The sequence below is a fragment of the Paracoccidioides brasiliensis genome, assembly GCF_000150735.1.
Source record: "Paracoccidioides brasiliensis Pb18 unplaced genomic scaffold supercont2.2, whole genome shotgun sequence".
In the NCBI taxonomy this organism is placed as follows: domain Eukaryota; kingdom Fungi; phylum Ascomycota; class Eurotiomycetes; order Onygenales; family Ajellomycetaceae; genus Paracoccidioides; species Paracoccidioides brasiliensis.
The window spans coordinates 1,469,090-1,493,537 of record NW_011371359.1 but is presented as its reverse complement, the minus strand read 5'-3'; the positions used below and the strand labels follow the sequence as shown (position 1 = coordinate 1,493,537).

General features: G+C 45.8%; 7 protein-coding genes across 7 annotated transcripts; 1 reads left to right on the top strand and 6 right to left on the bottom strand.

Moving 5' to 3' along the window:
* Positions 1-786: 786 nt before the first annotated feature.
* PADG_01659 (uncharacterized protein) lies at positions 787-2,748 on the bottom strand (the record flags this gene model as incomplete). Its single annotated transcript, XM_010759235.1, has 2 exons — positions 787-850; positions 965-2,748. The coding sequence occupies 2 exons, from the start codon at positions 2,746-2,748 to the stop codon at positions 787-789; spliced, it is 1,848 nt and encodes a 615-aa protein (XP_010757537.1).
* Positions 2,749-3,356: 608 nt separating this feature from the next.
* On the bottom strand, positions 3,357-6,497 carry PADG_01658 (ribosylnicotinamide kinase; the record flags this gene model as incomplete). The annotated part of the gene is made up of 8 exons (XM_010759234.1): positions 3,357-3,808; positions 3,928-4,082; positions 4,166-4,313; positions 4,392-4,557; positions 4,691-4,936; positions 5,041-5,112; positions 5,202-6,051; positions 6,214-6,497. The coding sequence occupies 8 exons, from the start codon at positions 6,495-6,497 to the stop codon at positions 3,357-3,359; spliced, it is 2,373 nt and encodes a 790-aa protein (XP_010757536.1).
* Positions 6,498-6,948: 451 nt separating this feature from the next.
* On the bottom strand, positions 6,949-10,846 carry PADG_01657 (uncharacterized protein; the record flags this gene model as incomplete). The annotated part of the gene is made up of 2 exons (XM_010758710.1): positions 6,949-9,806; positions 9,868-10,846. The coding sequence occupies 2 exons, from the start codon at positions 10,844-10,846 to the stop codon at positions 6,949-6,951; spliced, it is 3,837 nt and encodes a 1,278-aa protein (XP_010757012.1).
* Positions 10,847-11,720: 874 nt separating this feature from the next.
* Positions 11,721-14,096, bottom strand: PADG_01656 (uncharacterized protein; the record flags this gene model as incomplete). Its single annotated transcript, XM_010758709.1, has 3 exons — positions 11,721-13,280; positions 13,410-13,555; positions 13,679-14,096. The coding sequence occupies 3 exons, from the start codon at positions 14,094-14,096 to the stop codon at positions 11,721-11,723; spliced, it is 2,124 nt and encodes a 707-aa protein (XP_010757011.1).
* A 5,017-nt stretch (positions 14,097-19,113) lies between these two features.
* PADG_01654 (40S ribosomal protein S6-A) lies at positions 19,114-20,400 on the top strand (the record flags this gene model as incomplete). Its single annotated transcript, XM_010759233.1, has 7 exons — positions 19,114-19,218; positions 19,370-19,442; positions 19,530-19,550; positions 19,628-19,673; positions 19,746-19,798; positions 19,885-20,203; positions 20,304-20,400. 7 exons carry the CDS (start codon positions 19,114-19,116, stop codon positions 20,398-20,400), a joined length of 714 nt encoding a protein of 237 aa, XP_010757535.1.
* A 1,399-nt stretch (positions 20,401-21,799) lies between these two features.
* On the bottom strand, positions 21,800-22,821 carry PADG_11296 (ribose-phosphate pyrophosphokinase 3; the record flags this gene model as incomplete). Its single annotated transcript, XM_010759553.1, has 2 exons — positions 21,800-22,599; positions 22,755-22,821. The coding sequence occupies 2 exons, from the start codon at positions 22,819-22,821 to the stop codon at positions 21,800-21,802; spliced, it is 867 nt and encodes a 288-aa protein (XP_010757855.1).
* An 8-nt stretch (positions 22,822-22,829) lies between these two features.
* Positions 22,830-23,394, bottom strand: PADG_11295 (uncharacterized protein; the record flags this gene model as incomplete). The annotated part of the gene is made up of 2 exons (XM_010759552.1): positions 22,830-22,941; positions 23,324-23,394. The coding sequence occupies 2 exons, from the start codon at positions 23,392-23,394 to the stop codon at positions 22,830-22,832; spliced, it is 183 nt and encodes a 60-aa protein (XP_010757854.1).
* Positions 23,395-24,448: the final 1,054 nt, after the last annotated feature.

Sequence of the window (24,448 nt, the reverse complement as noted above, 5' to 3'; positions counted from 1 at the left end):
AGAGAAGATGAAAATAGGTCATTAAAATAAAGATGCTTTCCACGGTGATAAAGTGAGCAATAGGAATATCTAAAGAGGACAAGATAACCCATCTGGGACTGCGAAGGCGAAACAACAGCATGAACCTGGAAGATGCATCTAGTTATCTCATTTTGCAACTTAGGTAGTTTTAACGAGCTGGTTAGCCGCGGACAATGTAGCCAACTCTAAGCCATTTTGGAAGACTTCCAATGCGCTTGTTCCTCTGTCGTTGAATGCTGCGAGTTGGACGCATCCAACTTCGCCGCCCGCCAGATGAGATTAAGTAAGCTGTGGGGTTGATCTCCACATCACGTGCTTTGACGCCCGGTCCAACCTGGTTGGCGTCATCTCTTAGCAGTTGTTTACAGCGATGCATCCTCAAAGGGGTTGAGCTGCTAACATCATCAATTAATTCCCATTCCAATACTCCTTGTGGTATGATACATAGCAGAAATGTAGATGCCCAGCTGGGATTCCAACGAGACAGAAAAGACAACATAAAAAGGTTAAAAGCAAGGCAAAACAAGGAAAAGAAAATACGGCCCCAAGAGCGGTCTATAAACACGTATTGACTTTGGGGGATACATTGTTCACTCCAAAATTAGCACAACCCATTTAGCACAGAATTCCATGTCAATCACATAAATAGAACCCATCAACGAAAAATGAAACCAAAATATAAATACAGCATGAATTCAGCATTATTGTCGTCGACCCGGGAACGGGCATTGCGTAGCTCTTGGGAAGCAAAGCACTCTTTCTCGTCTATGATCCAGCATACCCCTTCTCGTCTTGCTCCCATTTCTTCCTCTCGATGACACTTCTGGCTCTGCGAGACATAAGTATATTATTAGCAACAGGGGGGGGGGGGAGGAGTTAAAAGAAAAAGAAAGTCCCTTTGTAAAAAGGAACGAAGGGGGGGAAAATAGCAAGATATACTTACCTATAAGCCCGTACAAACCGCCATACTTCCGTATCTGCAAGGTTCCAGGCTTCCGAGGCTTCTCTAATCTTCTTATCCTCTTTTTTCCCGCTCTCCAATATCTGTCGAGCCTTCCTAATCAATTCAAATTCTGCCTTGATCTTGTCCTTGGCCACATCGGGGAAGGCATCTGTAAAAGTTGTCTGCGAGTCACCAGCCTTCTCACGCGGGATACGGAAACCAAAGTGCCATTCCATATCATCCACCGTTTCAGATGGCAGCGCACTCTCTTTGGGGTTTGCTGGAAATGACTCCACGGTGAACCACAGGCTGTTAGACATTCCAAAATTCCCCGCAACAATGTTTTTGAAAGCAACGACTCTTGAGGAGCCGTCAAGCCTTTCCCCAAGGAGGGACTTTGTAGCTTCCACTAGCCACTTGTCACGGCCGGTCTCGCGACGAATGTACGGAATCGTCACGTTGGCTGATTGACTCTGAATGCTAATCAGGGTATACGGATGAGGCAGGACACCGATGGTATAGATCGCAGAGTTATTAAAGTAACTGCTAGGCTGCAGTATCTTATATGCATATCTTGGAGTGCATGGTTTGCATGACGGATTATTAGGCGGACAAGAGGTTTGGAGAATGGATGGTGCGCACTTCGCGAGCAAACCGGCCAGTGTGACGGCTGGGTTCACGAGGACCGTAGTGGCCTTCGGGAACGGATTGGGGACTGATATTCCCGAGCTGAATGAATTTTGAAATGTGACTTGTAGGTGGAGGTTGATAAGATCGACTAATGCGAGTTTCCCAGCAGACGGGTTCTTGTTAATCTTCTCCGCTATGGGCGAATAGTGAGCAACAACGGTGGTGGGGTCATAATATGCAAAACTTGTCGACTTTTCAACCATGAAGAACTGATCCGGCACCACGTCGATCATATTCTTCGCGTCTTTCAAGTTGTCCCTATCGAGGGCAGATTTTATAGCAGCATTTACATGGCTCCGCTTACCCGAGAATAACCCTGTGCCCAAATTCTCGAATCGAGTAATAAATTCCGGGTCAGTTCCCCTGCGAAGAGAGACCAATGATTTATCCTCATAGTCGGTCATAGGGAAACACCTCCAATCGGCAAGAATGCCGGAATCAACACTTCCCCATGCGAGCCACCTCATCAAGTCCCCCTCAAGCTCCTTGCTCAACCTTTTCGCTTTGACCTCCTGATATAAGTGATTGTTCACCGCCTCTGCAGGACCCAGAACCACCGGGCGGAAACCTTTGGCCCACCAGGCTCGACGCCATGTCAGAAGTAACTGCCTGTCAGCTTCAGCTTCGCCTTTCTGCTTCTTGCTCGCTGAATCATAGTAAGCAAATATCAATGTCCTCGGGGGCAATGGCGGGAGAACAGAGCGGTTTTCATCCAAGGTGATGCTGGAAGAAAACGGGTTCAGCCATCTCCAATCACTGTACCATTTTGTTTCCCCGCTAGTGCTATTCTTTTGCTCCGGAGGCTTGTGCACAGAATTAGGGAAAGGTATTCGGAAATTGATGTCTGGGAGGCCCAGAGGGGTTGGTAGTTTCGGGAGGTTGGGGAGATTGGGGAGATTGGGGAGATTGGGGAGATTGGGGAGGAGGTTGGGGAGGTTTGGTCTTGTGACGGTGTCGATATAGGAGCTTGCTGTATTTTTGCGCAACGAGGGCGAAGTCGAGGGCGATGTTGAGGGCGTACTAGACAGGATTAAAAGGAAAATGGCAAAGAAAGCAACCGCAACGAAAAGCCTCGTACTCCTATGAGAAATCATTGTCAACGAGAGCGGCTAGAGGAATCTCGATAACAATGACGAGTGGCATAGGCCAGCGAATCTAAACACCTTAAATAAGTCAACTCTAGCGGAGAGCAGCCATCCAACGATATAGAGCATTAGACAGAAAAGTCCTTCAACCCATTTGACTCTCTCTCTCATTCCCTTCTTCTAATAAAATCCACATTGTTTTTGTTTACAATCTCCGCCGTGAATTACGTTTTTTGCTGGAGTTTCATGCCAAGGCAACGCAGTCAATTTCAGGTTTCAATAATCCACCTGACCTACTCCGATTGGTCTCCATACTTGTGTTGTATCTTAACTTCATGATTAAAATTTTTAAATCACCTTTTTATGCGCTCAATGAACAAAGTGCGGGCACGGGAATCCATCTATCTTACAAATCCACATCGTCGCTTGGGGATGTCGAAACAAGATTGGACGTGATTTTGCATTGTCCTTGAAATCCCCCTTCATCTCCATCCCACCCCATCCCATTGATTTTTATTTCCAGAAGCATCAAATAATCCAAGCAAACTCCTCGTTCACATATTCACATTAACTAACCGATAGAAATGTAAAAATGAGAATAAGAGAGAAATTGGTACTTAACCATGCCATCGCTGTGACGTCGCCCCATCTAATTCCGCCACAAACCCCCGATCATGCTGCACCGGCATCTCAACCACATTGGTCCCGAAGTGGCTCAGTTCCACCGGTCGTTGGTCAAAATGAAGCTCCGCCCGTCCATAACCATTCAATTCCACCGCTTGATCTGTACTATACGCATCCTCCTTGTCATCGGCAGATGGTCTGTTGACAGGAGCCGTATCGTCGTCCTTGGGTAATGAGGGCTTCCATTGGAACTTTCGACGTGCGATACAGAATCCCAATAGCACAATTAAGGTCACACCAGCCAGAATTCCAACAACAACGCCAGCCATCCACGCCTTGCTGCTAGGTCGCTCAGGGGATGGAGGAACTGGGCTGTCGGAATTTGTCACCTGTGGTAATCCGGCCGTAGGAGCGGGTGCTGCATCAGTCGCGTTGGATCCGGTAGCTATATGAACACCGCGGAACATGGAATGTCAGCTGCAACTATCTGATTCGGGCTAACTCGGATATTATAGAAGGGTAGAGAGTTGCAAAAGTATGATTATGATATATATATGTACGTACAGAATGTAGATGCGGTAGAGTCGGGAAAGTTCCTATACACTGTCCACGGAGAGGCGTCTCCGAGCTGCCCGTACCTGCAGACTAGTTGCGTTCCTAGCAAATTTTCTGACGGCGCCCTTTCGTATAAGAGAACCGAAGCACATAAATTGTTCTTACTATGGCCGCAGAAGCACAATTAAAAACAAGATTCCCGGTAGAGCTTGTTAAGGAAACGGTCCTTCGTTTGCACAGCACGTACCAGTCCTGTTTCTTGCCGTCGGCGTAAAGAAGGGTGTTACCCGAACACGCTGTCGGGAGCGCGCAGGGTGCTTTCACAGTCGTCGGACAGCAAGTGTAATAGCTCTCTGATTTCGTGACCGTTTCTCCAGAGCCACAGATGATTCTCACTACCTTCAAACATCAGTCTTTTCTAGCTCATGTGGAAGCTATTGAGAGGGCTGGAAACGCTGGGATGATAAACGTACTCGCGGACTTGGTCCCAGACTGGGTCGTAATTTTCCATCCTAGATCACCAGACGCGAGAGGGCTCCTATCCTCATACTGAGCAAAGACAAGACTGCCGCAAAATAAATTTATCAACGTTGTCGCCGTTTGCAGCGGGAGAACCGTCAACCTAACCATTCTCTCGAGCTACCCGTGTGAGTGGTACGGATGAAAGATAAATTCCCGGCATGCTGAAGTTGCAAAAAGAACACGGCACAGAATGGACGGAATTGTTTGCCTATGAAAAGCAAGCGTAAAATTAAGAAGTTTCTGCGAATACGAGGTCGTGATTACTAGGTATAGATTGACCAAATTTAGATCTGATCTCGCGCGATTGGTGTCTGCTCTGGCCGGTAGCTTTTATAATAAATCTGTCTTCAGCCTCTTGGGATCCAGGGCCAGCTTGTAAAATGCAACTTCGAAGGGCATTTGAATCTCTAGAATCTCCGATTCTGAAAAACTGGGTTTCTGCGGATCCCCACGAAACGCTCTCAAAAGGCTTCCACCAAAAACCAACAGTAGGAACCTATAGACACCTGTCAGCGGTGCTATTTAGGTTGATGTTCTTGTATTAAGTCTCTATCACGTTGGCCAGTTGGAGAGGAGCATGCTGCGAGGACAATGACGGACAATGACGGACAATGCCTGACGACCCAAGATGGTTAATATCGAGTTATGTCGAAAAGTGAAAAACGGACGTGCCTTCAGATCATGTCCACCTTCAACAACATTATAACACCCCGAACCCCAACCAAAACTCAAGCTAGTCTATTGCTTAGTCTATGTTTTACCACCCTCTCGATCTCAAGCAAAACCTCCCTTACTCCCCACTCCAACAATTCCGTCATACTAGCCCCTCCTTTCCCCGGCGCCACCAAAACGCCAACATCCTCCCTGACGTCCTCTCCCTCACCCACCTCAATCTTCAACTGCTCCAGGCTTCTCGAAACTTCCGGGTCAGGAAGCAACAGCCATGCGTGATCAGAGATGTAGCGCGGCCAAACGATATCATCGACGTAGCCGGGAGGATCAGTCCAGAAATTCCCAGGTGGAAGGCTATCATCATCTTCTTCAAACGCTTTAGTTTCATCACCCGCCCCGCCTCCACCGCCACCATCGTCGCTTGACTCCTTAGATCCACTCGTATTCTGTGGATTCAATTCAGGTGTAGGCGCGGGGCCAATAGTGACGTATCCTGTCCTGCCTTCTCTCCGCTCTTTCATTACAGAATACTTCGCGGGCAGAAACAAGGGGACGTGTATATGATCATGAACATCACGAAGGGGGTGCTTATCGTCGTCTGGCGGCGCATAGAGAAGAAACCCTTCTAGAAACGCAAGTGATAATGATAACGAATCACCACCCGATTCCTTAGACTGCTGCCTTATCCCTTTTGTATGCCCGTCTGATAAAATGTCCTCCAACCTCCGCGTAACATTCCCTCGAATACGGCGAATTGTGTCGTCATCAACCCCTGAATCTGTAACTGCATTCAGATCCTCTTTGCTTTTTAAGCGTGGTGGTAAAGTGCCACGCGTGTGCACATACGATAACGTAGACGAGAGCTGTCGCACGTCAAGAGCGCCAATGGTATCCCAATCCTGGACACGTTGTCCCGAGGCAGTGGTTGTCACCGGTATTCTAAGTAGAAAAAAACATACGATTAGTCGACTGTCCCTTAGTTGATCGTAATTTACCTCTTTATCCTTTAAAATATGAGAAGATGTCCTGGCTTCCAATCTGCGTGAACAGGGCAAGAAGCGGCGGACTGAAATTGGAATCTGTAAATAGAGCACCACGTACTGATCATCTGGCTTATAAAAGTCATCTTCATGGACAATGAACACACTCAGGTCTTTTTTGTCTCTGTCACTTCCTCCATTCGGCGCATATTTTCCAATCGGGCCTGAATCTGCATATCCAGGCCCCGTCTCAGCCTTCTCTTCCGGTGTAAATACCGTCCGAAGCAGACGGGCAAGGGTGGTTTTCCCGCTTGAAGAAGGCCCAGATATCCCTATAACAATTGTATTTCTTTTGACCTGTTCAGCTGGTGCAGCTTTGTTTTCAGTGGTTGGTGAATCGGCCATCCTTATATCCTAGAAAACTGTGGTTGGGTTTTGCGGGGTAACTAACTAGCTATTTAACAATGTAACTTATTGACTAGAAAGAAGAGTGTGTGTTTCTGTTCACGGAGTTAAAAGACGAGGACTCTCAAACTACAGAAGCTGGGGTATAACTAATAGAAAGCCTTTCATTTTTCATTTTTCCTTTTTATTAATCAAGACTCTGGAGTAATAACTCTTTCACCTACGCGAGAGCTCTGAAATTGAAGAGATGGACATATGTAGTTCCACTCACATGGCTCAAAATAAACGCTACAATATCAAATACATGAAAACATTTAACTCTGACTCCAGCGACCCTGTAATTTATCCCCAGTTCTCCTATCCCAATATCCAACCTATCCATGCCCCCATATCTTAAGTTCCAACGCCAATACCATAGACAAGATACAATAGCTAAACAAGACGCAATATGCTAATTCATGAACGGGTTCCCTGGGCTGAAAAAGCTAACGCCCAGAGTTGAAAGATTCTCGAAAATATTTGCAGAAGAATCTTCCTCAGAAGGAACATCCTCAAGTGAGTCCTTTGAACTATCATACGATGCTGGAAAGAGCTGATTGTTCCTCGCCGAGGAGGCGCCCTCGTTGACAGGCAGTTGAACTCGAGAAGCAAGAACACGTCGTGAAGGTGGTGTTCTGGTTCGGGGAGCTTCCATTAGAATACCATTGACAGCCTCCAGATGTCCGTTTGAACGCGGCCGTTTACGAATGCTTGGCCTGGATCTCGATAGTCCCTGAACATCGGATTCTACCCAGGGTAGATCATCCAAAGATTTGCGTTTTTTACTTGGAGTCACCGGTCTAAGAGGGGAAGGTGGGGAGAGAAGTGTTGGGAGGGAAGTAGACAAGCTATAGTCGACCTCCTTGTAATCGTCTGGGATGGGCAAGGTGTGTCGATCGAAGAAACCAACTGGCGTTTTCAAGTATGCCGGACGGGCAGAGGATTCGTTTTCAGAAATAGAAATGAACCCTTCATTTTGGATTATGTAACTCATGGTGTGGTCGTCTAGAGGATCTTTCTCCGCATGCCGCAACTCGGCATTCGACATCTGCTTTCTTCTCCGGAGCATTTTGTCTTCCAGTGTATTCTTGAGAACAAGGGTCTCGACATAAACTGGCTTCCCTTGCGAGATCCGATGAGCTCGTTTGATCGCTTGGCTTTCAACGTTAGGGTCCCAGATCGGATTCACGATGAAAACACGCGATGCACAAGGGATATCAAGACCATGTGAGGCTTGGCGAAGGTCCATAAGTAAGACCCGCACAAGTTCCGTTGTGTTAAACAACGCGAGATACGCTGACCGATCCGATGTTTTCAAGGTGTTCGAGTAAATTCGGAACTCAACCCCAAGAATTTCGAGTGCTTCTGCAATGTACCAACCACTATTACCACCTTCTTCGTAGAAAATAATAATCTTCTCCTTTTCCTGAAATTCAAGCACTTTGTCCAACAAATATGTGAGTTTTGCAGACGCGGTAGCAACAAGTTTGGTTTTGTTAAGTAGTGATTCAGGAGGAAGGCTCTTGAAACGCCCAAGAGATCTTTCCTTCTTTGAAGGTGAAGATTTTGCTCCTTCAGGCATTGGTCGGTGAACAAGATAATCACTGGACTTGTTATCTTCCGGAACCCCTCGCTCACGCATCTGACTTCGCAACTTGATTCCAGCACCAACGATGCCTTCAGCGGGATCTAATGCCCAAAGATGTCTAGTAACGAACCTTTGCGCATGCCTTGCCTGGGTGATCCCAAGAAGAAGGGGTTCAACGGGCTCACTTAAGGGATCGATTGTCCATGCGTTTCGAGCGTAATCTGGAAAGTCTTGCAGAAACACACCCAGCTCGGCAAACTGACTAAACGCTTTCCAGGAATTGCAGTTTATCGTCTTTTCGGCGATGGCAATTCCCTCGCACAACCGCCTTACATCATTTTCATCCATTCTCTGATAGCTCCGCTCCAAGTACTCTCGGGCAACACCCAAGGCCTTTTGTATATCTTTCTTCTCATGGCCAGTCCACCAGAAACCAGAATGTCTCAGACTTCTAATGAGTATGCTTAGATGCTTGCGATTCTTTGGATGGAACATATAATCTTGATCGGTCCGCTCAGATGCAATGGCGTTGACCGTCAGTACAAATATGAAAAGGTTCAGAGACATTTTGTCATAGAATGTCGGCTCCAAATAAACCACCTTGTTATGAAGCCCTGGTAAATCAATCTCTCCGTTCACAAGTTCAGTTCGATGGCGTACCACAAGCGATTGGAGTGTTGATCGGAGAGACGGAGAAGCTCTGCGTTTTCCATCCGGCCCTAGAGGTTTGGTGTATTTAGTCCAGTTGGCGGGATCATCCACTTTTGAGTTCGCCCATGGCTTCAATGCAAGGAATTCCACAACAATCAGCCGAAGCCTATCTATATTCTTCAATTCTTCCTCCATTACATTTGCTGTCTTTTTTCGAGCCTGCAAAACGGATGTGGTGGCATCGTCTTTCTGGCCAAGCTGTTCACCTGTTGTTTCCTGAGAAGCGAGCGCCACCTCAACGCCGTATAGTCCACTTGATGGGGTACCAGAAACAACCCAGCGACGCTCAACGTGTAGTTGACCGAGTGTATGGACGGCGGTACTCTTTCCACCTTTAATGGCAAAGTTATGGCCTTCATCAACTATGATCCTCAACCAGTGAAGACTTTTTAACGGCGATTCGTAGGGTAATTTCGATGGAGATGTTTCCGTTCTTCCGCCGGCTTCCCTTTCAAAACGTGGCCTGGAAAAGAGGACAACATCATATTCAAGCAAATGATTGGGGGGAGGAGTTGCCCGACGGCTATCTCGAAGAACAAGCACCTTCAAGCCCTGGGTGTGCTTGTTGATCTCGTTTAACCAGTGGTCAACCAAGTTAGATGGAACGACGACGAGGGTTCCCGAACATAACTGTAGCTTTGTAGCTGTCGCCTTGGGCGCGGATTCTCGACTTCTATTCCTCAGATGTGACCTGGTTATTTCATAACTTCCACGGTTAGATTCACAAGCTGAGATGCATTTTCCAAAATGCATTCCCGAAGCCCCCAATCGCTCAAAATATGACTTCCAAGGGAGAGAGAAACGACCAGCGGTTGCAGCAGCCATATCAAGCAACGACGCCGTTTGCTTACGAACAGGGTGAAGACCTTCCATGTGAGCAGAGGGAATGCGTGGGAAATGACCCCTAGTTGCAAGTATGACAGTTAAACAGATTAAGGTTTTGCCGGAGCCCATAGTTTCCGCCAGAATTCCTGTAGAGCTTTCATTAGTAAATATTCGAGGGACATTTCAAGAATGCGCTGAAACCCTTACCTCCACAAGCCTCAGCGTAGAGCCTCTTCTCTCGAAAAATGTTCCCTTCCTCTTTATCATAATAGAAGGGTTGTCCTGTCGGCCCGCGCATAGCCTGTAGGCGGGGGTCGAGACTCTTGGCTGGCTCTGACTCCCTCTGGATCATATATGCTGCCGAACGACGCTGATAAGCATACAAGCGAGTCTTGAGCCCGACAACTCCCATATCCTCATCGGACTCTCCGGGATAATCGCCCTGTGTCCAGAGCACCTCTTCGATAGCAGTTCTTGCATGAGGATCGGACACCTTTTCAACCTCGGGATTTGGAGATTCAAGCGTGTTAAAGATATAAAATAGTGATTCCTCTTCTGCCGAACCCACATTTTGCTGTGTATAAGGGTTGAATCTCCCATTCCATGCCTCCGAGGACGAATCCAGCTTCGACATCACGAGTTTAAAACATCGCCGCAATGCTCCGGACGATCGTTGAATATGTTTCCTCCCGATGTCATCCGGAAGAACATAGACGCGGACAGCGCTCCACCCAGGGAATTTGGCATTTGTACAGATAGATGTTTGAATCCAATTGTTTTGTTCCAATCGGCATACCTCACCGTGCGGATAAGCAGATGTCCAACCATGGTCTGCAGCATTTAACTTATGGTTATTAGCTGGCTCATATCGTTTTAGCACCCCTACGGGAATGAAATGACTCAAGTCCTCCAGAATATCCTCTTTTTCCAATACCAATTGATGGATTGAGTCATGTAGTATTGGTGCTGATGAAGATGAAGATGATGCCAGTGACGATGTAACGGAGTGAGTTGAAGGGGACATCGGGTCACATTGACTGGACGAAGATGAAAGTTCTTCTATTCCGTCATCCTCGGGTAGGGCACCCGCAATCACCTTTTGAAGCTGTAGACCCAGCGGGAAATCCTTTGAAATGTCATGCATCAGCATAGTTAAAGAAGGGGTGTTGGAGCGCTGCATGTTCATACCTGGGACCGGTCATTCATGGGTAAAACCGGCTCCACGCCAGGGTAATCCATTCTTCACCGGTGATAATGGACTAACCAACTTATAGTAAGATAGTGAAATGGATGATATTAAGGAATAAGGGTTCATGTGTAGCCTTGTGGTGGTAAAGAGTGGCGTGAGCAACACACCACCGATATGGCCCCTGGTGGCTATTTGCACGCTTCAATTGAAAGTGCGAAGGGGGATCTCCACACATGCTATTTCATATTTCTCTAGTCTTAAGAGCGAACGAATTTGCTCTACCTATCATATCTATTGCAACCATGGAATACTTCCTGGTTCAACTGCGCCGGATGCGTTATATAACACAACTGAATGGGACGGATTAACCAGCTTGATAGGGTGAATATCCGGGCCTGTGATTGGACCATACTCTCACCGCCTTAGGCAGAATGTTTGCTCCATTCCAGCCAGGCTGAGTCAGCGGCAAATCAATCAGTGGGGAGATTCTGAACAGACGCATAACCTACAAGGGATCAACTGGAAGAAAGAGAAAATGAGATATTTTAGCTTAGAACAGTTTCAATGGATATATCTCTTATTGTTATTTCTCTGGTCTAAGCTATTTAGCATAACAATGCTAAAATATAAATAAAAGTAAACAAACGGAAAACTACATCTAAACCTCATCTTGTAGGAACGCAATGTTTCATGACCTTTCCTCCCTTGTGTCACCCTCGCAAGTCTGAGGAGTTGATAGTCATGGAATATAAATCAAAGCACGTCATAAATTCCCCTTATTTTCTTTCCTTCAAGAAGAAAGTGAATCTCAGACGCTGGCGCAAAAAGTCAACCAAGAACCGAGTCCCGTCAACTGAGAAAATAACGACATTTACTTCCTCAGAAACTCCTCAACTTCAAAACCCACCCTTCTAACCGCCTTCTCGTCAATCCCAGGTGGCGAATCTGCCAGACGCCTCACAACCAGTGCTCGTGCATCATCAAGGCGCATTTCAACAGCACTGGCTCCAAATGTGTCCAGCTCTTCTTTCCCACAATCCCGTACATATACAGTCACATCGGGACCAGCGCAACCGCGCCAAAGTGACGCCACCCATTGCCAATGGTCGATTGGTGCGTAAGAGTCCTTGATGAGAATGGCGCAGGCGTGGATATCAGCATTGGTCAGCTGGTAGCGGGGTACAAGGGCAATACGAGATGGTAACTTCGATAACACAGGCGACGCATTAGGTGTTGGTACTGTCTCTGCTGCTGGTGTGAATGCAGATGTGGGTGTGGGCGTGGGCGTAGGCGTGGGCGTGGGTGTTGGGGCAACCGTCGCGCATGATGGTTCGGGAGAGTTGATGCTCAGTTGAGCGGTTTTCGGAACTATAGATCTAGGAGATATCTCAAAGTCCGCTTCCTCCTGTCCAATCGATTGCTGTGAAGTAGGCCCTGGACTCCCGTTGATAAATCCCATGATTTCATCGGATATTTTGTGCCAGGCAGATATCGTATCCAGATATCGGACCATCACATCACGCTTGTCCTCTGGTTTGTCACTGAATTCTGCTATGGCTGCTTCTGGCCCTTCAAATATACGAACGACATTTTTCCCTTCCTTCGATAAAACAGCCTGTAGATGATGTATCATGTACTTAACGGATTCTGGCTCCTGTCCTTCAACTGCGACCAACGTTCCGCGTCTGATGGAGCCACCGGTGGTGGGGTTTGACGTTACCGGAGGAGAAATCAACGAGAGCAAATTAATCTTGTTGAGATACGGAATCTTCATCACCATTGCTTCTACGTTAGTTTGAATCTTCTGGGAAAGAGACATGGTCTGTAGCGGTGGAAGTGTCAGACTTGGATCGTGGGAAGCATGTTGCGTTGAGCCATGCCGGCAAGACCGGCCAAGAGGAGTAACTCCCCCTGGGTAAGGACCTCTATGATACATGGTTTCCGGGCGAGGAAGTGATGTCCTTCGAGGTGAGTAAAGGTGTTCAGGGCCTATCTCATGACCAGAAGGAGCATATATACCGGTCCCGTTGAAACGACGGCGTTTAACATCAGGTGATAGAGGTAAAACCTCATCACGGAGTTGATTACGGACAGTTACTCGACGATTGACGCTCCCAGCTACTTGAACAGGGTTTGGCAACCCGGTCTCGTCCCTAGAGCGTTGCCCCTGAAAGTTTTGGTGCAAAGGCTGTGTTTGCTGACATGAGGATGAGGTCGAAGTTACAGGACTCGGGGCAGATGGGGTAAAAGGTGTACTTGGGGTGGATGGTGGATTCATGACTCTCCCGCCACATCTACCGCATACAGAAGCACCAGTTGGATTGTTGCTTATTCCTGAACTGGCCACAGCACTGTTTGTGCCATTCCTCCCGTACCGGCGAGGTTGATATCGGTAATCAGGGTACTGCTGCTGGTGTCGAGCTTTTTCTTCCTATATCTACTGTCAAAACCATCACCTCTCCTTTTGCTCTTTCTCTCTCTCCCTTTTTTTCCTTTTTTTTTGGGGGGGGGGAGAAGTTTGGGGGAAATGCCAATAAAATAAGACAATATAATCTCTTACCTCAGCAAGATCTCTCCAATCTTGTTTTGATTCTGTGGAGAGAGATCTCCACTTCTCACCGATAATCTTCGATATTTCAGGATTTGCAAGACCAGGGTGCTGAGCAACGACAGAGGCTTGGAAATGTTGGCGGAAAAGAATGAAGGCTAGAAAACAGGGGTGCGTGCAACAATTAACACACTGCTTGACTCAAAACCGCCAACACCATTGAACCAAAGGGGTATGGATTAAAGGAAAACAAAGATGACAAAGAAATATAACCAACAGACCATTTCTTGGGCGAGGAATTTTGGGATCTGGTTGACATAGGCAGAATTGTATACTAGATGATTCCTTGGATGATGTAGATTTTGAGGAGCTGGAGGATGTGGACCGCTCCTGTCTAGCAATCTCGGACGTGATCAATGAACAAGTTCTCTTACGAGCAATTGGTGAGACCAGAACTGGCAGCACTTCAGCCAGACACGATTTTTCCGGGCTTGGAATTGTAGTTCTTGATAAAGCGCTTGTGAGAACTCTACTATCCAGGCCAACTGATGGGAGGCTACTTTCTTCGGCCGCAAAGTTGGAAAACTTGTCGGTCATAATTTGGTGATCCACAGGAGTACTGGTCCGGGTAGGGAGATCACATCCAGTGGGGTCATAATGCAGAGCGAGGGGTTTTGGAAGAACTCGATCCCAAGACATGAATGTATGAGCGTAAATCACAGAGAGGAAACGAGAGAAAGGAAAAGTTAGAGAAAACGAAAATAAAGAGCGAAAGAAGATGATAGCCAAGGAGTGAAGAAGAGAGACAGATATCAAGATATCGAAGCAGCAGAAGTCATGAAGAAGAAGAGAATGCTAGAACAAAACTCGAACTTTTGTATAGGCGATTGTCTTTGTAGAGAAAACAAGCATGAACGTGGCGAATAGGGACGCTTCATGAGCGTCAAGTCCTTTGTTCTTGAAATACTCACGTTCGATTTATATAAGAGTCTCGCTCCTCTTTGTTTTCGGTTTGTGCAACCCACATATTTGCAAACAATTGTTGTCGGATATGCTGTAGCCTCTCGAAGATAGACCGTGGTTGTAAGTGCTGTCCATAAACCTAAACTATTGTTTTGGTTCCTTTGTCCGCTGGTTAAGAGATGAAAGCGGACTAGATGCACATGTCCTTTGAGCTGAGACATCCAATGAAGCCATGCCTGCAACAATGCGATGAGGAATGGTTAATTCCAACAGAGATGAATTGCAAACGCCCATTGGTTACGGCTGCATTTTGACTCCCAGAGAGCCCTGCAATACGGAGCGATTGGAATATCTTAAGACAGTCGTACAAATGAGCGCTAATGCGTGTCATTTTCGTGGGCTTTTATCGTCAAAACAGCTTGGGACTCCAGAAAGCAGATAAATACATGTTGGAGCTCATAGAAGGGTTATCTTGTGCTCATATTTGCCGATTTTCATGTTGTGATTAATTTGTTCTGCTCTCAAATCTCGACACGCTCTCTCTAGAGACGCCGACGAGAGAAGGCGAAGAAATCCCAAACCCGTACTTTGATCATCATACCGCTAAATAAGACATGCGGTGACTGATCCTGGAACATTTCCAACGCCGATTGGGGAGCGGCTAATGAATGAGCCCGCTTTTCAGTCGTTTGCGGATGGAGCAAGGGTTCCGTGAGCGGTTGGCGACTCACTCCTGACCCTGGGTCGGTAAATAACTGACTAACTTCGCTAGTCAAGTTATCCTGGCTAATACTAATTGCGGTGCTGGTTTTAGAGGGTCATGGAGCGGCGTCTTCCTGGCTCAGCCATGTGCGATGAACACCGTCGAATATTTCCTGGCCTAAAAATCTGGTGGGCTTTCGCGCCAAGATGCATATTAGTTATCCCTGCCAAATAGTTAGTTACCCGAGGAATGAAATCATCAGCAATGTCAGGAATGCCAACAAAAAGATCTGCATTCTTACCAGAAGAGAAATTTTTCCGCAACGGAACAGGAAATTTCCTCCCTCCAGAATAACCACTTTCTTCGTCTAACTACGCAGGCCTGGTTGACGTTTTCCCAACCCACGTTATCCTTATCAAATTTGGGCCTCGATTTGTCCTGCCATCTGCGGTTAATTAAGTAGTTGTCCTTGGCGAATCTGCCGCTGACAAAAGAATCATTTTCATATCACTTACAATCCGTTTATCGCCTATGATTGAGAGTCTGTTGAAAATGGATGCCACGCTTCGCAGAACTGATTGATTTCTCAGAAGCTTCCATGTTCCGTCTGAACAGCCGCCAAATGTCCCAGATAGTAAACGATACGATGTAAATGGTGTATTTCTGCCGCATCTTAATCTGCTCTGTTGTTAATGTCCTGGTGGTTTATTTCTCCTTCATTATCCAACGATGAATTTGGGTCTTCAGGTCCGCAACCGGCGATCCAGCCGACTGAGTGTTTGAAATCCTTTGAAGTTCGTCATTGTCAACAATTGAACCTGCATAGGACGAGGATTCTGCCATATTTTCAAGAAGACAACCGAGCTGAAGTAAGAACATAGCACCCATTAATTGGCGACGGATGCATCAGGGAAAATTAACAATAATAATTCGTGGAGATTATGAAGCTGAATCTCTACCTGAGAACAAAGCCATTCCGTCCAGACTATTCCCTGAAGCAGATCCACTATCTGCCTAGTATCACTCCAAGAGTCACCAAAGACATCCAGCCTGTAAGCGTATCTGTTCAGATTAGGGCCCTCCAGGGGAGGGGGACCTGGGTGGTGGAAATACAGTTGCCGCAACCAGTATAGGACGCTGCAAGCTGTTTGAATGCCCAAAGCACATAATCTTCTTTTCAAGCGCATGTTTATCCAGAAGGGTATTTATGAAAATTGATACTACAGAAACAACTCGGTATTCTATCTCAATGAGGTCTCAGGGGAATTAAGGTGGATATCACTGATAGATAAGCGGGGAGACAAATGAAATAGTAAAAAGATGTTTTGTCAAAAGTTTGGAACCATCCTGAGACAGAAGAAAAGAGCGAATGAATCTGCCGCATAAACTGGAGAAGGCATAACTCAGGTAAATAACTGATAAACAGAGCAACCGAGCAGGACGGAGAGGATGAAGGAAACAGCAGCTTGTCCTCATAACTAGTACCCTGCTCCTCTGGTGCAGCTTCGTCGCTCATATGAGCGACGGATATAGAGTGGCTACATCAGACACGCGTGTCATCGCACACGACAGGATACTGTATGAAGACCGCTTGCATGGGTCAGAGGCTTGTTTTATAAGCTCCTGGTCTGAGGTCAAATGACATTCTAATACCAGAGAAACTGCAGATTATGTGTCAGCGTCGTTTTTCATATTCAGTTATCATGCAAATTTTTAGTTAATATCAATGCACTTTGGATATTGGAGGAAATGTCATTTGTCCAACTAACTAGAGAAGTTGAAAGGACCGACAGAGCTCTCGTCTCAGATAGTGGCAAGCCCACTGGCGGCCAGTGACAGGTTCGAGAAGAAGGCCTTGGAAGTCTGCAGCGCTGGAGCTTGGTAATTACTCCACGTAACTACTTGTTTTTGGCTGACGGTTCTTTTTGCGCAGAAGTATCTGTGGTTCGTGGACATAATGCTTGGTGGTGGATATGAAGAGTATGCCTAGAAGATGATAGGCACCCCCTTTCGAAGACCCTAGAATAACCCTAACCGAGGGCTGAAACCACTAAAAACCAAAAGGTTAGCGCTTCTCGGTTGAGGCCCGGGACCTAAATTCGCGGTTAGGACTAGCCTAATTAGGGCCCTTCCAGGGCTGCCGGTCTTGATAATAACGTGAAAGCTTCATAAACCTCCTCCCTCTTCTCATTTTCCTCAGTTCCTCCAACAACCCTGGAACCTTCGCAGCTTGGCTGTAATACTTTCATGGGCAGATAGGATGTTCATCACCATCATCTTGTCTCTTCGTGTTCGCCCCAAACCAATATTCTCCGATTCTTCAGTATGGTCTTCAACAGCGCGCAAATGCCCGTGAACTGCGATTCTAGATAAATGAATTCTTATCACGTGAAAATACAATACACCCTGCAGGCGCAGCTCTCGATAGCACATTGATCATAGATACCCTATCACTTACAATACGGGGGACCAAGAATATTGTCTCGGACCATTTTCGTCGCGTGGAAACGAAATGGGGTACTGTACGGGCTGGCAAATGACATACAGTCCCACATAACCTCTGTGGCCTTCCAGAGCGCCCATTAGTGGCCCATTTCGCGTCGCTGAGACAACGCATCTAAGACCATATTAACCAAGATGATTTTACCTTGGTTCCCCGGTTTATTTTTGAAATGGATCAGCCTCGTCTTCCAGGGAACCTCTCTACGAAAATTTTCCACTACATGCCTCACAAGAATATGCTCCCCCAACATCCAGTTGGATAAATTACCTTCTTCGTTTGCTGCCGGCGTCCATATATACAAAAACGCGACCACTAGCGACGTTCATATGTGATGATTCTTCCAGCATCCTAGATGAAAGCCGGCTGACTTACGGTTCCTGAATATCTCGGGTCTACCATAGTCCAGAAACCAGCTAATGGCCTAGGCGAGTTGGACTTGTAATTGCGCACTATTAGCCATACCAATGCTTCAGGGGTAGTTATCGCAAAAAAAAGAAAAAAGAAAAAAAAAAGAAAAGAAAAATTGTGCCTTATCCGGACGGTGCTATCAACTCATTATGCTAACTAGCAGACAGAATATCAAGGGACTATCCAGCTGATTATACGTAAGCTGCGTGATATTAAACATTTGTGCCAACATTTCCCCTTTTCCTGCAGCTACTTTTATTTTTCCATTATTTCAGTGCTAAAAATTCTCACAAGGATGCTGTAGTTATGTTGAGGTATCACATTGCCTCGATGCGTGGATTGTCAGAATTACAATTTTTCATAATACCCGCTTTCTGCATTGATCTGAGCTATCATCGCCCGATCATACGTGCTGAGAAGCATTGAAATCCGGGTTATCTTAACGAGGCCAACTACAATTTATAAATCCAATTGGCAAGCTCACAACCTCCCTCGCGTCACCGCATTATTCTCCCCTTTGCTTTGGTTCAGTAGTTATATTCTTGGTTGGCTCAGAAAACTGCTCGCCCAATTAGGTATTCATCAATATGCAGCATTCACACATTTCCCACCTTCTAACTGGGCTTCAAATGCCACTACCCCGGAACACCTGAAATATCAATGATCTAGTTAATCGTTCAATTCCCCATTTTCGACCCCTTTTTCCTCTACCCTGGGGTTGCTGGAAGGAACCGGAGTTTTGCAAAGTAAATTGAGAAGGATCTTCCCAGTCAACACAATTGAAAACTGCTCTGCTAATCTCCACACTTCTCGGAAGCTTTATTATATAGAAAAATCCAATTAAAATGTCTGAGAAATTAAGTCTCCATTCTAGACTTCTTTATTATCAGATGCACGCTAGTCCAATTTTGGAACCGTGAATGGTCTTGGCGGGTAGGGCTGCTTATATAATCCAACTGTCCCGTTGAGGTTAAGCGTCGCTTAGTCATTCACCCACAGAGCAAACTCGCTACGGCAGAAAACCCACCACAAAAGATTCAATATACTGAACGCTTGACGACGACGACGACCACGACCTCCTCAACCTCCCGACCGACAACTTTTGCGCCTCCCGTCTTGACCGCGGAACCTTCGTCAAGATGAAGCTCAACATATCCTACCCGGCCAATGGGTCACAGAAACTGATCGAGATTGACGATGAACGCAAGCTCCGGCCGTTCATGGAGAAGCGCATGGGAACCGAAGTCAGCAATCCCCATCCATCCCCCGTCATCCTTTCTCCCTACTCTGGCTCCTGCAGGTGGAATATTGCTTTTAGGATCTATGAAATTGGAGGGGGATTTGTTTTGGGTTGAACGTGTTTGCTGATTCTTGGTTGCTGTGTCACGTTTATAGGTACCTGGCGATTCTCTGGGAGATGAATTCAAGGGATACCTGTTCAAGATCACTGGTGGAAACGACAAGCAAGGTATAGAGAGGCTAGGCACACTCTGGCAACATTTGTGAGCGTTATATCTACAAGGACCTGTTTACTGACGCGGATTGAAATTGGCAGGTTTCCCCATGAAACAGGGTGGTATGTTCATATCGGTCCCGAATGGATATCCGGAAGACTTTGATGAAGATGGAGGCTGATAACGTTCTTCAATACAGTCCTGGTCCCAACTCGTGTCAGACTGCTCCTCAGTGATGGTCACAGGTAATTTACAGCAGCATTGATCCAGGAGGTAGAGGGTTTAAAAGGTTACTTGGCGCTAATTTCCATTAATAGCTGCTACCGCCCCCGCCGAACAGGAGAGAGAAAGCGCAAGAGTGTTCGTGGAGGTACTTATTCTATTAATTCTCCGGGTCCCCTTGTTTGGCAAAGAAATCGACAAATCAGTTCTAACGCAAAAATAAACGATTTGAAGCTATCACCAACTTCGATCTCAGCGTCCTCGCCCTCAGTATCATCAAGCAGGGTGAAGGAGAAATCCCCGGTCTCACAGATGTAGTCAACCCCAAGCGACTCGGCCCCAAGCGTGCCACCAAGATCCGCAAGTTCTTCGGTCTGGACCCGAAGGATGATGTGAGAAAATTTGTCATCCGCCGTACCGTTACGGGCAAAAATGGAAAGGAATACACCAAGGCCCCTAAAATCCAGCGTCTCGTTACCCCCCAGCGCCTCCAACGCAAACGCCAGCGGATCGCTCTCAAGCGCCGTCGGGCTGAGTCTGCCAAGGAGCAAGCGTAAGCTGACACCTATTGCCCGTTTCTCTTGCATTTCGAGCTACCGAAATAACTCTTGATATTTGGAGGTGTACTAATATTTGGCTTTGTCGTGATCTAGTAACGAGTATGCCAAGCTGTTGGCTGCCCGTGTGCACGAGGAGAAGGCCAAGCGTACCGAACTTCGAAAGCGGAGAGCTTCGTCGATACGGAAGTAATGGAAATACCGGGGGCGAGGAGAGAGAGTGTCTTGGCGGGAATTCCAAGGGCAGATGGGAGTTGGTGTCTTTTTTCCATGTGTTTGAACTCGATAGACGACAACCCAATATTCGAGGGATGATACTCGATGAGACGGCGAATCAATCAAATACACAAATGAATGTTCTTTTTTGCGGAAAGCATGTTACAGTATTTCAATTTTCTCTTTACTCTATTGTATCCATCGTCGCAATTATTCCAAAATCCAAATTTTCTTTCAAAGTTTCCCCTATTTCTTGATATTGACATCACAAGGCTTGATCTATTCTCTGAAGCGAACCCCTCAGCAATTGGTCTCTGGAAAGAGCGTCCCAAACGAGATAACTGAGATAGGATCCTGCTTCATGGTGATAGGAACCACTACCTATCAAGTCGATAAGGACATTGGCAATGAGACAATGACCATTTTTTACCGGCTGTCAGCGAGCAGGAGAGTGAAAATGAGAGAATGGACCTGACGCATGATAACCATCCGATGTTCCAAAAGTCGCGCTTTTGGATTTTCTACACCCCCTTACAACACACCTTTCCCCACAGCTCGTCCAATCCTGCCCAACTCCCATCTTGTCCGCCAAAGTTTCGAGTGGGCTTTTTACATTCTATATTTTCTTTACATGCATGTACCGGATCTCTGAATATAAGCTGTATGTCAGCTGTAGAAACCCAATCCCGGTCCGCATATCCATTCCAAAAGATATGAATTCCAACATATAAGTAAGAAGACCATGGGATAATTAACCTCTCAACTAACCCAAACAATCCAATTCTGTTGCTTATTTTGATGACACATTGTTGTACTGTGCCGGTGCAGTTGTACGCACCAAGTAATGTTGCACGCGCCTAATAAATATTCTCAAGGAGAGAGCCATGTAGATTTCTTTACATCGGCGCTAGTTTCCCATTCTAATCGCACTGGAGTACGTCCGATACCTTCGTCATTGGGTTTTTCGGTGGCTGGTGTGGTGGGCGGGTGTATACCAAGTATGTATGGATTTAAAATACATGTACAGCATTCAGGAGAATTGCAACTGCAGCAGCAAGAGGTTAGAAATGGATATGGAGTGATTACCCAGGTAGGGAACAAAGGCTAAGAGATGAGACAAGAAAGTTCATGTAAAAGTAGACAAAACGCCCATACATGTTCATCTATGGAAATGCTGAATGTTGCTGTTGCTGTTAAGAAGTAATAGTAGTTGACATAATCATGCTGAATATCTAACAAGAGGGCTATAAGGGAAACAAAGAAGAAAAAAAGCTAAAACACCAAGACTCTGAGTAAATAACCCCCCTAAATAGACGACCAACTATTCAACCAACAGTACAATACAAAACAATACAAAACAATACAAAAGCCTAAGCCTAAGCCACGGCATGCGAAAACAAGAAGCTAACAGACTCGCCATTATGCGTTCTCCTACACGCCTCCGCAAGCGTCGGGCTAATATCAATCGTCTCCAAACGATCGCACAGTTCCTTCTTCTCCTGATGTGGAACAGTGTTGGTGACCACAATGCGAGTCAGTTGACTGTTATTGAGCGTCTCAATCGCCTTGCCGCTTAGAATGCCATGGGTGACAATGGCAACGACCTCCTTGGCACCGTGCTCCATGATCGTGCTGGCTGCTTTCACGAGCGTGCCACATGTATCAGCCATGTCGTCGACGATGATCGCGATTTTATCCTTGACATTGCCCACAAGCACCATGCGGGAGACCTCGTTGGGGCGTGCGCGCTCCTTGTGGATGAGTGCGAATTGGAGGTCGAGACGGTCAGCAATGGCGGTGGCGCGCTTTGCGCCTCCGGCGTCCGGAGAGACGATGACGCAGTTGGCAACGTCGAGATTATGACGGATCCATCGCAGCATACTTGGCTCTGCGTAGAGATTGTCCACGGGAACGTTGAAGAAGCCTTGGATCTGACTGGCGTGGAGGTCCATGGTGATGACGTGGTTGCAGCCTGCTGTCTGCAGCATGTTTGCCATGAGCTTAGCGGTGATTGGAGCTCGGCTCTTGTCTTTTTTGTCTTGGCGGGCGTAGGGGAAGTTCGGAATTACGGCAGTGATGCGCCTTGCGGAGGCGGTTTTGCAAGCATTGATCATGATGAGGAGTTCCATGAGCCCGTCATTGATATCATTAGGACGGGTGGATTGGAGAATGAATACTAGAGCTTTGTTAGTATCGGTATGCTACAGCAAGAAATGTGAAGTTCATAGAGAAGGAAGAAGTGGTCCCCATCGAAGATGACAGGCCCGCTCCAGAAATGATTCCAAATGGGGTGTGAAAGAGGCAAGGGCGAGTAAAGAAAATTATAAATACCATCTTCATCTCTCACGCTCTCTCCAATAGTGACACTGGTCTCTTGGTTCGAATATTGCAGGACCATGACCCTGGTCAACTCAATTCCAAGTCTGGCAGCATGCGCTCAAGCTGCGGTTGGAGGGCATCAACCCCCCGCGAAACCGCAACAGATAATAAGTCAGCAAGATATACTCGATGTAGGTATCTAAAACGTGAAAGTCAAACAAAAGAATTTCTGCAAAGGTCAATAGCAGGGGAGGGTTTCGCACGGTGAGTTTTCTGGGGCAATTCAAACTATGTAATGAAGAAACAAGCGAAGAAATACAACGCATCCCATCACACAGAAAGGATTGTCCCCACCCCTGCTCACACGTAGAAGATATACAATTAAGATAATCAAAATAATATATGAGTTTAAAATCAAAAGGGGGAAAGGCGAATGTGCTTGAAATAACATCACGAAGCTGCCAAACGCATAATCAAATAAGACCCAAAGGGGGGAAGAAAGGGAAAAAGAATCCAGTTCCCTCCTACCTCTCCAACGCAACGGGCAGATGTAGATATGAAACAAAATAGACAAATCATACCTATCCGCAACCAGCTGAGCAAGCTCCGGGTGACTGTTGCCAGTCAAGAGCTTGATGGAATTCGTAGCCATGTTGTAGATCAGTTCTCTGCCGGCAATTGTGTATCAAGCCTCAGGAGCTGTTAATAATAGAATCAGGGGAGAAGAGCCGGTATCTTCCCAGCGACTTTATCAGATACATGCACTAGAGAGAGGAGAACTGATATGTTGGATGCCTGCTCGCAATGGGTTAACAGTGAGCCGTGAACCATGAATGTACGTACCATGGCGGTTTGAGGTTGCGTTCGGCTCTTTAATGTTTTTGCCGTTTCACGGAAAAACTTTATTTCGGCTGAAAGGCCTTGGCGTGCACAGACCGACTGAGTGGTCTGAGCCCTATGACTCAGCAAAAAGGCGCTGCCAGAAATAGGTTTTATTTTTCTCTTCGGGATTAGTTGAACGTTGGTTTAAAAATGGAGCTCACTTTTCTCGAAACCATGATCAACTCTGCCATCTCATCTAAAATAAGCAGTTTACACATACATTATAAATACATCTCTATTCATTCAATCTCACTGCTTCAAATACCAGGGTTAGGATTTGATTAAAGTTAGATTGAATTAAATATAAAATTCACCAAGAGCAAGAAGCTAAAAAATATACTAGAATCACTGTTATTAAAAGTATATAAATAAATAAATATAATTGACATCTACCTAGTATGAATAATGTTATGAGAAAGTGTATAATCTATAATAAAAATTATATTGGGAAATTTCAAATTGTCAAATATAATTATATAAAAGCTTTTTGAACATAGTTTAAAATCTCAGTTCTATTTTATTAAATTATAAGTATTAATTGCATATTACAATATTTTATATATATCTTTATATGCTTTTAAAAGTAATAATTAATTATATTTCTTGAATTTTTATTTTTAATTAACTTTAATTTCAATCTTTGATTCTACTTTCAATCTATCTCAAACTTTAAAAACATCAAATAAAAATGAATTTATTTTAAATAATAAATTTAATTCTAAGTTTAAAAACTAAGTTAAAAGTCATAATTATATTCAACTTTTTTGACAATATATTCAACTCAAGGTCCCTTCAATGTAATTTTTACCATATATTATAATACT